The following is a 14,817-nucleotide window of genomic DNA, read 5'->3' on the forward strand; positions in this document are numbered from 1 at the left end:
AGATCTGCTCTGTCTTCCTTTTAGCTTGTAGCGAGCAGGATTCTGAGCCAGGGGCCCGGCTTACGTGCCGCATCCTCCTCCACCTGTTCAAGACACCACAACTCAATCCTTGCCAATCTGATGGAAGTAAGTGACTCTGATTGGAGCCAGGCAGCTATAGAAACTGTGGCCTTCCCAACCCACTGCTTTTACCTTTGCTTCCCTTACTCCGGGCTCCCTTGCAGACAAACCTACCGTTGGAATCCGGTCCTCCTGTGACCGCCACCTGCTGGCTGCCTCCCAGAACCGCATCGTGGATGGAGCTGTGTTTGCTGTTCTCAAGGCTGTGTTTGTACTCGGTATGCAAGGGGGTAGGACGAGAGACGTGCCAGAAGTGTGTATAGGGTGGAGTGCCAGCAAAACTACAGGGACAGTCTTTCTCCCTCCCAAAGGTGGTCTCTCTGACCTTTGGAGAGAGGGGGAGAGAAAGAAATATAGTTCTGTATATTTCTGTTTCAGAGGGCAGTGTTCGGGGAATTTCTGCCTCTGTGGGCCAGGGCAGGTCTCCACACAGTGTTCTGATCGCACTCTGCCCTCGCTATCTCCCACCCATGAACCACAGGGGATGCGGAGCTGAAAGGGTCAGGCTTCACTGTGACGGGAGGAACAGAAGAACTCCCAGAAGAGGAGGGAGGAGGTGGTAGTGGTGGTCGGAGGCAGGGTGGCCGCAACATCTCTGTGGAGACAGCAAGTCTGGATGTCTATGCCAAGTACGTGCTGCGAAGCATCTGCCAACAGGTCAGTCTCACCTTCCCCCCCCCCACCACCCAAATGCTTCTGTGTAATATAGTCTTGTTTCTAGCCCATGACCACACTGCCTCCCTGCTATACATTGGGTCCTTTACCTGCCCCTGGCACGACTCCCCAGGGTTGCCTGCAGTCTTCTAATTATCAGTCTCCTTAGGAATGGGTAGGAGAACGTTGCCTTAAGTCACTGTGTGAGGATAGCAATGATCTACAAGACCCTGTGTTGAGTAGTGCCCAGGCCCAGCGCCTCATGCAGCTCATCTGCTACCCACATCGCCTGCTAGACAACGAAGATGGAGAAAACCCCCAGCGGCAGCGCATTAAGCGTATTCTCAAGGTAGGCCAAGGTGCTGGGTTGCTGGGAGAAGCAGCAGGACCCTACCTGGAAGCAGTGGGAACTGTTCAGTAAGCAGGAAGGTGAATAAGCATGTAGGAGGAAGGTAGCAAGAAAAATAGCTCTAGCATGGGCTTAAAGAGCAGATCTAGTGGTCTGGTCTAGACTCAAGAGTTAGGCGGGTAGGTGACTGCACAACTGTCTGCAGTGAGTATAGCTCATGGGAAGAATTGCCTCTGGGAGGCCCAGATCCTGCTTTGCATATATGGCACTTGGGTTGTGATTCAGTAAGTGAATGGTAATAGCTACTGTGGTTGAAAATGTACTTCATGCACAGGTACTTATATGCATGGCATTGTGCATTCATTTTAATTTTTTTGATCTTTATGACCTCGTGCAGTGAATAGGAATATCCTTATTTGACCAGTGAGGAAACAGAGGCTTGTGAGGCTATTTAACTTGTCCAAGGAAGTTTAGGGCCAGTCTGAGGACCCAGGTGTGCCTGTGCCCTTTCACCTTATCATACTGCTTGCTTCAGACATATGGCTGAGTGGGGGGTGGAAAAATCAGGCCATGGAGAAATAACTAAAGGAATGAGGTCTGTGTAGCCTGGAGGAGATAATGCCAGAGGGAGATTACCTAACAGTAATTTCCAGTCTCTTAGGACTTTGAGAGAGTGTCCTGTAAAGGCCCTGTGGGGGACTTTGAGCAGCTGAAGCAACAGAGTCAGGGTTCAACCTTAACTTTAGGCATTTAAAGGTGAGGCATGGAGCAGAAATTTGTGAGGCACTGGAACAGGAGTCTAGGGGGATATGGAATCTTTTTTCTTTTTTCTTTTTCTTTTTTCATTCGAGACAGGGTTTTTCTGTATAGCTTTGGCACCTTTCCTGGAAATCACTCTAGCCCAGGCCTAGAACTCTAGCCTCAAACTCACAGAGATCCGCCTGGCCCTGCCTCCCTAATGCTGGAATTAAAGGCGTGCGCCACCACTGCCCGGCATGGAATAATTTTTTTTTTTTTTTTGGTTTTTCGAGACAGGGTTTCTCTGTGTAGCTTTGCGCCTTTCCTGGAACTCACTTGGTAGTCCAGGCTGGCCTCGAACTCACAGAGATCCGCCTGGCTCTGCCTCCCGAGTGCTGGGATTAAAGGCGTGCGCCACCACCGCCCGGCTAATTTTTTAACCATATGTAAAATATACTAGTTTTCAGTGATTTTGGATTATTATCTAAATGTAGTCTTTTCTACAGAGAGGGACATAGAGGTCTCTTTCCAACTTCTAAGAATCTGTTCTGGGGGATTAGGAATTAGCCATAAAACAGGAGGTAGCTAAGGCTGACACAATGGTGACTAGTTTGGGAATGGGGTTTTTAACCATCAGAACTTGGACCAATGGACCATGCGCCAGTCGTCCTTGGAGCTACAGCTGATGATCAAGCAGACCCCCAACAATGTAAGTAATGTTCCCAGGCCCTCCCTTTCCCAGGCCCACTTCCAGTTCCCCAGGTCAGGGATATCAGCCATCATAGAAGAACTAAGACCCTACCCTCAAGCTTCTGACTGAAAGAGATAAGAGAGGATTCGAGAGTGGCAGACGAGTGGAGCTGTTGATAAGGGAAATGGCTTGAGAGTATTGAAGCTTTCCACTAGGTGTGGCTGTGGTAGCAATAGAGCCTACTTCTGTGGCTCAGATGTAAGGAGGGTTGTAAGGAGAGGACAGTGGGACACTGTACAAATACAGAGGTACCCGAGGGCGCAGCTTCTGACGGTTCTGTCCTACTGCCAACCTCCACGACGATCTCCTTCAGCCGCATCTCCCATAGCTCCCGTTTCCTTGCACTACTAGCTGCCTAGTTAGTACTTGTGTACCCTTTATCCTCCCCAGGAGATGAACTCCCTCTTGGAGAACATTGCCAAAGCCACAATTGAGGTTTTCCAACAGTCAGCAGAGACAGGGTCATCTTCTGGAAGTGCAGCAAGCAACATGCCCAGCAGCAGCAAGACCAAACCTGTGCTCAGGTGGGGAGAAACACGTTAGGGTTTGTCTCGAAATGGTGATGCTGGACATGCGCGCAGGGAAAATAAATGATAGATTGTTCAACCTTGTCTACCTGGCTCCCCTGAAACCCATGTCCTCTGTCTTCCAGCTCTCTAGAGCGTTCTGGGGTGTGGCTGGTAGCTCCTCTCATTGCCAAACTGCCCACCTCAGTCCAGGGCCATGTATTAAAAGCTGCTGGGGAGGAATTGGAGAAGGGTCAGCATCTGGGTTCCTCTTCCCGAAAAGAACGAGATCGACAAAAACAGAAGAGGTAAAAGGGCTCTGTGGGTAAGGACTGAAGAGTAGAAAGGAGAGGAGGCTTCCCTGCAGGCCCAGGGAAGAAGAAACTTTGGGGCTCAGGGTAGAGAATAGGCCTCAGGAGAAAGTGGCAGTTGGGTGTGGTGTGGTAGCACATGTCTGTAATCCCAGCACTTGTGAGGCAGAGGCAGACGGATCTTTGTGAGTTCAAGACTAGCCTACAGAGTGAGCTCTAGGATAACCAGGGCTACATAGAGAGATCCTGTTCAAACAAAACAAGAAAGGAAGGAAGATGTAGTTGGTTGTTTTTTACTCTTACTCTTTTGGCTCTTTGGCTCTTACTCTTTGGAGGGTCCACCACCCAGCTCCCAAATAAATCACACAGAGGTTTATTCTTACTTCTTAGCTTTGCTTGTTTCTAGCCAGCTTTCCTCTTTTAAATTTTTTTAAATGATGTATTTTTATTTTATGTGCACTGGTGTTTTGCCTGCGTGCATGTCTGTGTGAGGGTGTCAGATCTTGGAGTTAAACAGACCGTTGTGAGCTGCCATGTGGGTGCTGGGAACTGAACCCTGGTCCTCTGGAAGAACAGTCAGTGCTCTTAACCGCTGAACCATCTCTCCAGCCCCTAGCCAGCTTTTCTTAACTTAAATTATCCTGTCTATCTTTTGCCTCTGGGCTTTTATCTTTCTCTATTTCTGAATACCTTTCTTTACTTCTTACTCCATGGCTTCCATTGTAGCTGGGTGGCTGGCCCCTGAAGTCCTTCTCTCTCACTTCCTCATCATCTTCTCCTCCTGTTTATTCACTCTGCCTGCCAGCTCCATCTGTCCTTTCTCCTGCCTTGCTATTGGCCGTTCAACTCTTTATTAGATCAATCAGGTGTTTTACACAGGCACAGTAACACAGCTTCACAGAGTTAAACAAATGCAACATAAAAGAGTGCGACACATCTTTGTGTCATTAAACAAATGTTCCAGAGCATAAACGAATGTAACACACCTTAAACTAATATTCCACAACAGGAAAGGAAGAAGGAAGGAAGGGAGGGAGGGAGGGAGGGAGGAAGGGAGGAAGGAAGGAAGGAAGGAAGGAAGGAAGGAAGGAAGGAAGGAAGAAAGGAAAAAAAAGGAAGTGCAAGTCAAGAGCTGAGTGGCATGGCTAAGCAGGAGGTCACATCTTAGGGGTAGAATCTAGGGTGCAGCAAGATGGCTCCATGGGTAAAAACTGCTTGCTGCCAGCCCTGAGTTCAATCCAACTCAGAAGAGAACCAAATTTTCCTTTGACCTCCACCTGTGCAGCATGGCATGTGCACATGCATGCACTCAAAATAAAATCAGTACATAGAAAACAGAAATGAAATGGTTAAAAAATGCTTTAAGAGTAGAATCTGGGACAAGAAAGTCGGAAGTTGCTTGAGCCGCAGTCTCCTCTCTCTGCCCTTCCCCTCCTCATGGCTTTAGCATGTCCCTGTTGAGCCAGCAGCCGTTCTTATCACTGGTGCTGACATGTCTGAAAGGACAGGATGAGCAGCGTGAGGGACTCCTTGCCTCCCTCCACAGCCAGGTGCACCAGGTATGGGTATCTGGGCCATGGAGGTGGCTTCGGGGTGGGGAAGGGTGCACCTCAGAGGCAACTCCGTGCTTCGACCTTTCATTATTTCCTCATCAAAACATTTGGTGACTTGGACGAGAAAGGAGACGATCCCTGAGCACGTGTTAAACTTGCTTCTATCCTAGATTGTGATTAATTGGCGAGAAAACCAGTACTTGGACGATTGCAAACCAAAGCAGCTAATGCATGAGGCACTCAAACTGCGCCTCAACCTGGTAAAGGGGAATCTGGGCTGAAGGAAGAAGGCGGGGGGGGGGGGGGGGGGGGGGGGGGGGGGGGGGGGGGGGGGGGGGGGGGGGGGGGGGGGGCTGGAAATACAGTTTAAAAGCCCCAGGTTGGGGAGGACAGGTTTGAGAATGGAGGCCCTAGGTTCCCTTGAGGTCTTCCAGTATGAACCCTGCTTTCCTAAGGAACGCAGGATCTTAAAATGGTTAGAGGGGGGCTGGAGAGATGGCTCAGAGGTTAAGAGCACTGACTGCTCTTCCAGAGATCCTGAGTTCAATTCCTAGCAACCACATGGTGGCTCACAACCATCTGTAACGAGATCTGGCGCCCTCTTCTGGCCTGCAGGCATGCATGTTGTACACATAATAAATAAATAAATCTTAAAAAAAATGGTTAGAGGAACTGAATTCCTGTAGTCAGGATCCAATAGACTGAATACCCTGTATGCTTACAGGGACCCTGCAGGGTATTTGATGTTCTGGCTGAGCCCTAGAAATACTAGAAACCTATTTTGGCATGGTGAATGGAATTATGGAATTTGTCTAGTACAGGTCCCATCTCTTTATAAGTAAGGAAACAGATCCTGATATATCAAATTCAGCCCCACTGACCCAAGATTGAATAGTTAATCATAAGTATGAATGATGGCATAGGGCCTCAGGGGTCTCAGCTCCTATCCAACCAGATTCTAACCTAAGCTTTTCTCAAACGCTCACCTCCTTGAACCATCTGGCTGATTTGTGGTCCTGGCAGGTGGGGGGGCATGTTTGATACAGTTCAGCGTAGTACCCAGCAGACTACAGAGTGGGCCCAGCTCCTCCTGGAGATCATCATCAGTGGCACTGTGGACATGCAGAGTAACAAGTGAGCATCCCTACCCCTGCAGGCCATGCCCTGGAGTCCCTACCCTATACCAGCTGCAGGAACCCCTGACTCCATTCCTGCCTGGGACCTCTTGGGCCATTTTTTTCTTAATCTCTTGCTTTTCTGGTTTTCTCCCTGCCTGCCACAGTGAGCTTTTCACTACTGTGTTGGACATGCTGAGTGTGCTTATCAATGGAACATTGGCTGCGGACATGTCTAGCATCTCACAGGGCAGCATGGAGGAAAACAAACGTGCATATATGAACTTGGTGAAGAAGCTTCAGGTGAGCAAGGGAGTCAAGAACAAGGTTTCGGGGTGCTGGAAACTCAGCTCCTTCTACCCTGACCCTTTCCTGTGCCGCCTGGAAGTGGAGAGTGAGATGACTTGTTTTGGTCTGAGCCCTCTTCTCCCCCATTTCCTGTCTGCTCTTTTTTATCTGTGCACTGGGGATTTACTGAATGCCATTGCTTTTTTTTTTTAATTTGTACTTTTTGTTCGTTTGGTTTGAGACAGGATCTCATTTAGTAGCCCAGGTTGTCCTGTAACTCACTGCATAGCCCATACTGCTCTTGAACCCATAGCAATCCTCCTGCTTCACCTGTTTGAGTGCTGAGATTATTTTTGTTTTTTGAAATGGGTAGCTCTTTATATAGCTAAGGCTGACCCTCGAACTCAAAATACTCTTGCCTCAGCCTCCCAAGTGCTGGGATTAGAGATGTGCACCATGTCCAGCTTTGAGTGTCTTCTTTATACTTACTGTGTTCTGTGCTACCTCTTGAGACTTCCTGTCCCTCTTGTTCTGTATCTTTGAACTCATGACCTATCTCCCTGTTCCTGCAGAAGGACTTGGGAGAGCGCCAGTCTGACAGTCTGGAAAAGGTTCACCAACTGTTGCCACTACCCAAGCAGAACCGAGATGTCATTACCTGTGAGCCACAGGGCTCCCTTATTGACACCAAGGGCAACAAGATTGCTGGCTTCGATTCTATCTTCAAGAAGGAGGTATGTTCTGTTGTCTTCCCATGTCCTCTACCCCCAGCACCCCATGTTAATTTCTGATCTCACAATTCCAGCTGACACACCGAGCTCAGGAGCGAGCCCATTGGGCTCTCCTCAGTAAAACGTACAAACCCTCTGGGGCTTTAAGCAAAGCACTTAGCTTTCCCTTCTTTGGAGTCTCACCCTTTTCTTGGACTCTGCTCTACTTCCGCCTGCCTCTCGCTGACTCTCTCCCACTTCTCCCCCTCTCTGCCCCACCTGGTTTGGGTCCTCTCCCCACTCTGCTGACACCCATCTCTTTTCTCTGTGTCTCTCATTTGCCCAACTCCGCTTCCCTCCTTTTCAGGTTAGTTTCCATATTTGGATTAAAAAAGTTTATGTACACGGCTGTATGTGTGCCACTTACGTGTGCAGGCGCCCATGGAGGTCAGAAGTTGGATTCCCTGGAGCTGGAGTTATAAGTGATTGTGAGCCACCTGATGTGGATTCTGGGAAACAAGCCTGGGCCTATGCAAGGGCAGCAAGGGCTCTGCCATCTCTGCAGCCCTTAGTTTCAGTATTTTCTTGATTAACCATATTATTCTGCATAGAAGTAAGAGGGAGAAAAGGGAATGCCAAGTTTAAAATGCAAAGTGAAAGCCTTCATCAGTGTCTTCTGGCCTCCTCCTGCCCTCCCTGTCCCCCCCCCCCATCCCCCCCCCTTTCTCTTTTCTCCTCTCCCTTCCCCTTTGCCCCTCCCCTGGGCGGGGCTTCTTTCTAGCCCTCTCATCTTCTGTCGGCCTTCCTCCTCCCCATCCTCTCTGTTCCCTGCCTGCCCCTTCCGTACCTCTTTCTCTCCTGGCCTCACCTTTCTCCTTCACACCTTCCTCCTGCAGTTCAACTCTGTCCCAGCAAAAATGGTCCCTTCTGCCTACGTCTGTGGCAGCATTTGTCTTTCTTCTTCTCCTCACCGTGTCCCCGATCTCTTCCCTTGTTTGAAAACCTGTCAACGGATATTTCCCCCCCTTCTATGAGTTCTCAAGCCCTGTCTCCTGTTTTCCAAGTCTCAACAGCTTACTCTTTCTCATTTTCTGGAACAGGGTCTACAGGTTTCCACCAAACAAAAGATCTCTCCCTGGGATCTTTTTGAGGGCTTGAAGCCATCCACAGCACCACTGTCCTGGGCCTGGTTTGGCACAGTCCGAGTGGACCGCCGAGTGGCCCGAGGGGAGGAACAGCAACGGCTGCTCCTCTACCACACACACCTGCGGCCTCGGCCCAGAGCCTACTACCTGGAACCACTACCGCTGCCCCCAGAAGACGAGGAGCCACCAGCCCCTGCCCTACTAGAGCCTGAGAAAAAGGCTCCTGAGCCCCCCAAGACTGACAAACCGGGGGCTGCTCCTCCCAGCACCGAGGAGCGCAAGAAGAAGTCCACCAAGGGCAAAAAGCGCAGCCAGCCAGCCACCAAGACTGAGGCTAGTCCCCAGGCTGACCCACCCTCCTCCCGACGTTGTGTAGCACGGAGTTCAAGTGCCTGGTTTAAGGGAGGCGTGGGGTGCATGGGGAAGGGGTGCCAGTAGAATCATGATAACAGTGACTGTATCAGTGCTACTCCTTCTCACACCCTTCTCCCTCACCTCTCCTACCTCCCCACCCAGAACTGCTGGAACCCACTTACCTTTGTCCTCTGTACCCACGCAGGACTATGGCATAGGCCCAGGTCGGAGCGGTCCCTATGGTGTGACGGTACCTCCAGACCTTCTGCACCATGCGAATCCTGGTTCCATATCCCACCTTAACTATAGGCAGAACTCCCTAGGCCTGTATACCCAGAATCAACCACTCCCTGCTGGTAAGTGCTAGTCACTAGGAATGGTGGAGCTGAACATTCCTCCCTCCCCAGGGGAGATGTGGATGGCTGGAACTGTTTTTGAAAAAGGCCGAAGGGTTGAGGATGCCAGAGAGGTCAATTTGCTCTCCATTCCAGGTGGCCCTCGTGTGGACCCATACCGCCCTGTGCGATTACCAATGCAGAAGCTGCCAACTCGACCAGCTTACCCTGGTGTGCTGCCCACAACTATGACTACTGTCATGGGCCTAGAGCCCTCATCTTATAAGACCCCGGTGTACCGGCAGCAGCAGCCCGCAGTGCCCCAGGGACAGCGCCTTCGCCAACAGCTCCAGGCAAAGATAGTGAGAGGGGTAGTAGGGAGGACTGTCTGTCAGGGAGAGGGTTCTGGTGGGGGGAGGACTGTCAGGGAGAGGGTTCTGGTGGAGGGAGGACTGTCAGGGAGAGGGTTCTGGTGGGGGGAGGACTGTCAGGGAGAGGGTTCTGGTGGGGGGAGGACTGTCAGGGAGAGGGTTCTGGTGGAGGGAGGACTGTCAGGGAGAGGGTTCTGGTGGGGGGAGGACTGTCAGGGAGAGGGTTCTGGTGGGGGGAGGACTGTCAGGGAGAGGGTTCTGGTGGAGGGAGGACTGTCTGTCAGGGAGAGGGTTCTGGTGGGGGGAGGACTGTCAGGGAGAGGGTTCTGGTGGAGGGAGGACTGTCAGGGAGAGGGTTCTGGTGGAGGGAGGACTGTCAGGGAGAGGGTTCTGGTGGGGGGAGGACTGTCAGGGAGAGGGTTCTGGTGGAGGGAGGACTGTCTGTCAGGGAGAGGGTTCTGGTGGGGGGAGGACTGTCAGGGAGAGGGTTCTGGTGGAGGGAGGACTGTCTGTCAGGGAGAGGGTTCTGGTGGGGGGAGGACTGTCAGGGAGAGGGTTCTGGTGGGGGGAGGACTGTCAGGGAGAGGGTTCTGGTGGAGGGAGGACTGTCAGGGAGAGGGTTCTGGTGGGTCACAGGACTGACGAGACACTCGGGACCTTCTCAAGAACATGCAGTATAGGTAGGCAACATAAGAGAGACATGGCAGAAAGCATCTCCTGAGTTTGACTTCCCCCTTTTCCCTTTAGCAGAGTCAGGGGATGTTGGGACAGTCATCTGTCCATCAGATGACCCCTAGTTCTTCCTATGGTTTGCAGACTTCCCAGGTAAGTGCCTGGGACTATGACCATCAGGGAGAGGGTAGCAGGCTGCTGTCCACCCTCATGCCCCAACACTCACTCTCTCTCTCATCCCTCCCTCCAGGGCTATACTTCTTATGTTTCTCATGTGGGATTGCAGCAACACACAGGCCCTGCAGGTACCATGGTGCCCCCCAGCTACTCCAGCCAGCCTTATCAGAGCACCCACCCTTCTACCAATCCTACTCTTGTAGATCCTACCCGCCACCTGCAACAGCGGCCCAGTGGCTATGTGCATCAGCAGGCCCCAACCTATGGGCACGGACTGCCTTCCACTCAAAGGTACCCAAAGCAGTGGTGAGCTGGGAAAGGACACAGGGATAAACAAGCATGTCACTGGGGAAATCCCGTACTCGAGGTAGTAAATGGACCTGAACTTTAGGAAACATCAGGAACACTAATCTTGTCACATAGCCATTACCACAGACAACCTGAGTTGGAGCGGACCCTAGAGACCAAGAGCCTCACATTTACAACCCTGGCACTTCCTTGAGGACCAGAGAGAAGAAACAAATATAGCTAACTTTGACAAGAAGGGACCTAGGGTTTTTAGACATAGTAAAACAATAAGGAGTCCTAAATCCAGTATGAAACAGTTAACTCTAGGGCTGAGGATTTGATTTAGTTGACAGCATGCTTACCTAGCACGCATGAAGTCCCGAGTTTGATCCCAAACACCACATAAAACCTGGTAGGTTGGTGCAGTACCAACACTCAAGAGGAAGATCAGAAGTTCAAGATCATCCTTGGCTACATAATGAGTTTGAGGCCAGCCTGAGCTACATGAGACGCCCGTCTCAAGGGAATAAAAAGCAGTTGAACTCTAGAATGGACTAACAAATGAGTTTCATGGTTAATTTTAGTTGACTCTTAGTTAAGACCTGGGTAACTGTCATGAGGCTCTGCAACTTAGGATTCAGAATGAGAGCGGCCTCACTGATTGCCTGCTGTGTAGCCAGCGCTGTGTTAGGACTAGAGTGAAGAAAGATGGTGAAAAAAAGGTACAAGGTTCCTCAGCACAAAGATTTTACCCGAGTTGAGAAGTAGAAACCATGCAGAAGAATGTTTCGAGAATGGTACAAAGACATGATCAGGTGTGCAGTTGGGTACCAAGAAATAAAATGGGACTTGAGAAAAGATGTAGGTGAGAGTCACCGGAGAAAGATTCATGGACTCGAGCTGGCCGTCCAAGGATAGCTACGGTTGGGGTTTGTAGAGAAGGGGAAAAGGAAGGGCATTCCAGGCAGAGCAAGCAGCATGAGTAAAACCAGGGGACTGGATTGAGTGTCTGGAGACAGAAAGGAGCAGATCGTAAGTGTGGGGAACTTGGGCTCGGGAAGGAGCAGAGGCTAGGTTAGACATATGACATTGAACAGTGAGCTTCAGCATTGAGACACAACCCTAGAAAGGACTGCTTTGCTCAGGAGACTGATAGGAGGCACTCGGCATGGCGAGAGAGCACTGTGGAATGAGTGGACAGAGTGGAGGGAAGGTGGGAGAAGATGGGCGAGGGAGCCCAGCTGCAGATTGTCAGGGATGGGCAGATTTGGGTAGATCGGGCATATGGAGTAGCAGAACAGCTGGGGGTGTTTCTGGGGCACAACAGCAACCACAAAACCCTGGATAGGTGTTTATAGAATGCTTCTCGTGTGTAGACTGTTTTTCATAAGAGAAAAATAGCTAAAAGAGAATCGAAAAATTCCTAAGCATTAAGGTTATGAGACAGTAAAATGGAGTATTGTCTTTGTGTTTTCTTCCCTGACCTAGAAATCTGTCAGACTCCAGAAGGGCTCCTCTAGTTAGTGCCAAGAGGAATGAATACAATGACTTGTTAGTTTCTTTCAGGTCAGGGACCCAGGGTTTGTACCACCCCCTTTCTCTGCCCTGTGCTTTGACCTCTGGACCTCTTGTCTTTGGAGGTTTTCACATCAGACATTGCAGCAGACACCCATGATGGGTACTATGACTCCATTGAGTGCCCAGGGTGTCCAGGCAGGCGTCCGTTCAACTTCCATCCTGCCTGAGCAGCAGCAACAGCAGCAGCAGCAGCAACAGCAGCAACAGCAGCAGCAGCAGCAGCAACAGCAGCAACAGCAGCAGCAGCAGCAGCAACAGCAGCAGCAGCAGCAACAGCAGTACCACATTCGGCAGCAGCAGCAGCAGCAGATCCTACGGGTAAGGCCCCAGGATCGTGTCTGAGACTTAGGAGCCCAAGAAGGAAAGGGCATATTCTTCCCACACTGTCCCCAAGATGAAACATGATGTAATGTGCTAAGCACCCAGCAGAATGGGTCATGTTTTCTTTGGTTTCTTCAGGACCCTTCTTTCAGCAGGGTCTCATACTCATGGCAACCTTCCTGCCTCAAGCTTCCTGAATGCTAGAATTACAGGCCTACACCACCATATTGGAGTTGATCATGGTGCTTAAGTGGCTTCCTTTCCCCTTCCTTTTCATTTCCTGAGGATCATCGTGAGGGGAAAGTTGGACACTGTCTGCCAAATACACTGTTTGGTTTCTTTCAGATGTGGACCCAGAGTTCCCTCACTGTTCTTGGCCCTAGCTCCCTTTCCCCTTCCTGCTCCCATCTTTTCAATCCAAAGTCATAGCTCCCTGCTCTCCTTAAAATTCTCTCTTGTATGCTTATAGCAACAGCAGCAACAGCAGCAGCAGCAGCAGCAACAGCAGCAGCAACAGCAGCCACAGCAGCAGCCGCAGCAGCAGCCGCAGCCACAGCAGCCCCAGCAGCCACACCAGCAGCAGCAGCAGCAGCAGCAGCAGGCAGCTCCTCCCCAGCCCCAGCCCCAGTCCCAGCCCCAGGTAGCTGCTGAACTCAGGGATGGCAGCACAGGATGGGCACACAGGCAGCCTGTGCTCGGAAGGAACAGTGTGTGATGGGGTAGTGTTGGGAGGCCAGGCACAACACTAGGGGAGGGGTATGGATGAAGAAGGAGGGGGAAGGTTGGAGGTCTATGTTCCACTTTCCATCTCCACCCAGTTCCAGCGCCAGGGGCTTCAGCAGACCCAGCAACAGCAACAGACAGCAGCTTTGGTCCGGCAGCTTCAACAACAGCTCTCCAGTAAGCCTGCCTCCTTCCCAAGAAGAACCTGGGGAAGAAGAGGGGATGGGGTAGGAAGAGGTGGCCGAGGTGCTAGCTTCAGGCCCAGATTATGGAGGTCCCCTCCCCTTCCCCCTTTCCCTTCCTCATGAATATGAGCCCTGATTGGTCTTCCATCCCTGACAATCTCTCATTTTTCACAGATACCCAGCCACAACCCAGTACCAACATATTTGGACGCTACTGAGTCACCTGGAGGAACTGCTTGTACACTGGATGTGGCCCAGCCTTTCTGCTTAATTCTCAGTCCCCTTCCTGGGCGAGCTCCAGTAGTGGTTGGGGTCCTTCCCTCAGGCTCCATTTTTAATGAATTTTTAGTATTTTTGTTAATGTGAAGCATTGAACTGTTGGATTTTGTATATTATTTATATAGAGACCCCAGAGCTGTTGCGCCCAATACATAGAGCTTCTTTGCAAAAGAAGTGTGTGAATCTGCACATGGAGAGGTCTCCTCTGAGAGTGCCAGGGAAAGGATGAACAACTCAGAGCCTTCATACTTTCCATATTATCCCCCCACTCTCCCTCTACCCTCTCCAGTTTGGAATTCTAACTGTTCTCCTTTCTTCCTGCTCAAAAGTAACCTGCAGTGAACTCCAGGCCCTCAGTCCTTTCAGGGCAGCTTACCTCCTCAACCCAACAGTGCAGTTTCTTTACAGTGCAGCTTCCACTGGGGACATACCACTAGAAGAGGGGGTTCATTAGGCCGGAGAGAAATCAGTGAAAGCTCGTCATCCTTCCACAACACCCCACATACTTGGTGTCAAACAAGTTGAGAGTAGGGGCAGATGCCAGACCGTAGCTTTCCTTTTCTCATCTCACGTGGTCCCCATCCTACACCCAGGTAGCTAGAGAACCTCCCCAAAGGTAACATTTCTGGCCGGAGAAGTTGCTCTCCAAGGGCATGTGATGTCAAAGAGTAGGTAGGGACAGAAGTCCAGGTTGGCTCTAGCAGGAAGAGAGGCCAGCAGAAAGCCCCACTCACCTTCTTCTTCTCTCTGGCCTGCTGCTGCAATTTCATCTTTTCACACAACCCACCTTGGCAGTTTCCCAGGGTAACTTGCTCACTCCCAATTTAAAACTTCCTTCCCCGTCACCTTTGGAACAGGGGCTGGACCATTCTCCCCTTTGTGACCTGTCTGCCTTGGGCCTTTGACCCAGGCCTGTGCTGGAGAGCCCAATTGCTTTATGACAATGGTGATCTCTGGGCTGCCCAGCCTGGGCTGCGAGAGGACTACACTAGGCTGATGCTTGGGTGATAACTGGAAGGGACCCTCCAAACTGTGGTTGCACCCTATTGCTGGGAAGTGTTCAGTATGCTGATAAAAGCAGGAGTGCCAATCAATCAATCAATCAATATCCAAGTTATTTTGAAAAGTCCCTCTGAACCCACAAAGCCCTCCTACACATGGGATTTGCCCAAGTCATGAGTAAGGAATGGGGTTCTCAGGTATGGTAAGCCAATACACCTGAAGAATTTTTTTCCTGACTCTATCCTGGCATATATACTCCAGGAGCCCCAGTGGGTAGAAGTTTGGTAGGATA

The 14,817-nt window shown here is 50.8% G+C and overlaps 1 protein-coding gene across 6 annotated transcripts in view; it reads left to right on the forward strand.

Moving 5' to 3' along the window:
* Med12 (mediator complex subunit 12) overlaps positions 1-13,624 on the forward strand; it is a 24,862-nt gene extending 11,238 nt beyond the window's left edge. Inside the window, exons 25-46 of one of the 6 annotated variants that reach the window (XM_052733705.1) lie at positions 25-126; positions 225-338; positions 602-777; positions 944-1,123; positions 2,499-2,570; positions 3,003-3,136; positions 3,265-3,426; positions 4,877-4,988; positions 5,153-5,244; positions 6,009-6,116; positions 6,265-6,400; positions 6,958-7,119; positions 8,196-8,573; positions 8,800-8,950; positions 9,086-9,291; positions 10,048-10,125; positions 10,223-10,277; positions 10,353-10,440; positions 12,078-12,333; positions 12,806-12,976; positions 13,155-13,236; positions 13,419-13,624. In XM_052733705.1, coding sequence (XP_052589665.1) covers positions 25-126; positions 225-338; positions 602-777; positions 944-1,123; positions 2,499-2,570; positions 3,003-3,136; positions 3,265-3,426; positions 4,877-4,988; positions 5,153-5,244; positions 6,009-6,116; positions 6,265-6,400; positions 6,958-7,119; positions 8,196-8,573; positions 8,800-8,950; positions 9,086-9,291; positions 10,048-10,125; positions 10,223-10,277; positions 10,353-10,440; positions 12,078-12,333; positions 12,806-12,976; positions 13,155-13,236; positions 13,419-13,462 — 3,059 coding nt within the window. In that variant the 3' untranslated portion in view covers positions 13,463-13,624. Of the gene's footprint in view, positions 1-24; positions 127-224; positions 339-601; positions 778-943; positions 1,124-2,498; positions 2,571-3,002; positions 3,137-3,264; positions 3,427-4,876; positions 4,989-5,152; positions 5,245-6,008; positions 6,117-6,264; positions 6,401-6,957; positions 7,120-8,195; positions 8,574-8,799; positions 8,951-9,085; positions 9,292-10,047; positions 10,126-10,222; positions 10,441-12,077; positions 12,334-12,805; positions 12,977-13,154; positions 13,237-13,418 lie in introns of all 6 variants that reach the window. The other 5 variants (XM_052733715.1, XM_052733663.1, XM_052733672.1 and 2 more) reach the window with 5 other exon arrangements.
* The last annotated feature ends 1,193 nt before the right edge of the window (positions 13,625-14,817 follow it).

Source organism: Peromyscus californicus, unplaced genomic scaffold (assembly GCF_007827085.1).
Source record: "Peromyscus californicus insignis strain IS unplaced genomic scaffold, ASM782708v3 Scaffold_10__1_contigs__length_136768540, whole genome shotgun sequence".
Taxonomy (NCBI): domain Eukaryota; kingdom Metazoa; phylum Chordata; class Mammalia; order Rodentia; family Cricetidae; genus Peromyscus; species Peromyscus californicus.